Source organism: Sinocyclocheilus grahami, unplaced genomic scaffold (assembly GCF_001515645.1).
Source record: "Sinocyclocheilus grahami isolate Dianchi unplaced genomic scaffold, SAMN03320097.WGS_v1.1 scaffold6909.1, whole genome shotgun sequence".
Classification (NCBI taxonomy): domain Eukaryota; kingdom Metazoa; phylum Chordata; class Actinopteri; order Cypriniformes; family Cyprinidae; genus Sinocyclocheilus; species Sinocyclocheilus grahami.
Window position 1 is genome coordinate 4,538 of NW_015511147.1, and position 1,731 is coordinate 6,268.

Genomic DNA, 1,731 nt, shown 5'->3' on the forward strand with positions numbered 1-1,731 from the left:
TTATTTTTGTTGTTGGTAATAACTTAATAATAACTTGTTGTTGTTTAATTCATAATTATAGTTGTTGTTTAAAAATAATAACAATACTAATTGTTATTAAAAAATTGTATTATCAACATAATTTGAAACTGGGAAATAGATTAATAATAATAATAATAATTTAATAATTTTCATTACAAAATGTATTATCAGCATAATAATTTGAAAAGTTAAGCTGCAAAAACAGTTTTTGTTGTTAGTAATTGTTGTTGTTGTTTATGAATAATAACAATATTTTTTATTTCAAATTGTATTCTCAGCATAATTTAAAACTGGGAAATAGATTAATAATAATAATAATAATGCTTTATTATCATTATTATTCTAATAACAACTATTATTGTTGTTGTTATTATTACAGTTTTCAATTATTATCCTAATATTCCAATTAGTAACAAATGTTATTGTATTAAATGAGAACTAATATCTAGGAAGTGAGGGAGTTTAGAGAAAGTGGATAACTAATCCCCCACTTGAAAATTCACAGCATCAGCAATGTCTCTTCCCAATAGTCAGAACCAGTTACCCCAGCCACACTCCAACAGAAGCGTGTGCGTGTGTGTGAGAGAGAATGCGCTGTATTTATGAGATCGCTAAATCTTCCTGTCCTGACCAGCCGCATGTTACTATGGCAACAGCTACTTGGTTCATTCTCTTTACAGAGCAGTTTAACTTGTAGAGTGAATGCAGGTAAATCAGACCACGTTTTGCCATTCATCTCAATTTCAGAGTCTCACAGAGCCGCTAGAAGCATCAGCATATCCCCTAATTTTCTTCATTTTCTGCATTTGAAATAATGAAACACACTGATTTGTTTAATTTAATCATACGCATACACATGCACAGTGATTTGTAGCTCTTGGAGGACAACTGAATGATTTATGAAGGTGCAGGTTTTAGGGATATTCTTACTAAAAGGTCAGGTTTTGACCTTTTCTTGAAATGAGTTTAGGGTTACAGAGCTATGAATGCCATATAACAAGTTGTATCATAAATTACAAGCCTAATAGATACTGTTCTGGTCTCCTAAAAACACAAAGGCTGCAGCTTCAGTCTCATGTCAGAATGAATTATATTGAGTTACTGAGATTACAATCCTGCTTCATTCTGCCCTTGTGCAGAGTTACTTTCACTCCAAGTAATGCACTTTTGAAGAAATTAAAGATGCTATCTGCCATTTCACATTACACTTTTTTGCTTTTTCATATTGCTTGAGAACATTGAGCTAAATGGCACTAAATGCATCTCTCTCACTTTGCTCCACATCAGTAAACTGTATCCAGCGGATGAGACGGACTCCACCATTGGATGAGCTGCAGCCTCCACCCTATCAGGATGAGGATGGGTCCCCACGCATGTCGTGCACACCCTCTGACCTGGGCGATGCCAAATGTGACCTTTCCCAGGGGAGCGAGAGCCCCAGACACAGCTATGGAAAATGTCCGAGTGAGGTCAGCGGAGCACAGGAAACGGAGAGTTTCCTTAATAAGGGCTATGAAGAAGATGTACCGAGTGACAGCACTGCTGTACTCAGCCCAGAGGTGTGTGTTTCAGCAAAACAATCTGTATATGCAAAAATCACTTACTGCAAAGATGAAAGTTCCTCGTTACCAGGGGTAGAAATGAACATGTACAGTGCCTCATTTTTTGCAACCTTGTTAAACTTTTTTTTCCACATCAATCTACACTCCA

The 1,731-nt window shown here is 35.6% G+C and overlaps 1 protein-coding gene across 1 annotated transcript in view; it reads left to right on the top strand.

Moving 5' to 3' along the window:
• LOC107577703 (synaptotagmin-14-like) overlaps positions 1 to 1,731 on the top strand; it is a 10,408-nt gene that overhangs the window by 4,291 nt on the left and 4,386 nt on the right. The window contains exon 3 of the mRNA XM_016263750.1: positions 1,309 to 1,580. Coding sequence (XP_016119236.1) covers positions 1,309 to 1,580 — 272 coding nt within the window. The remainder of the gene's footprint in view (positions 1 to 1,308; positions 1,581 to 1,731) is intronic.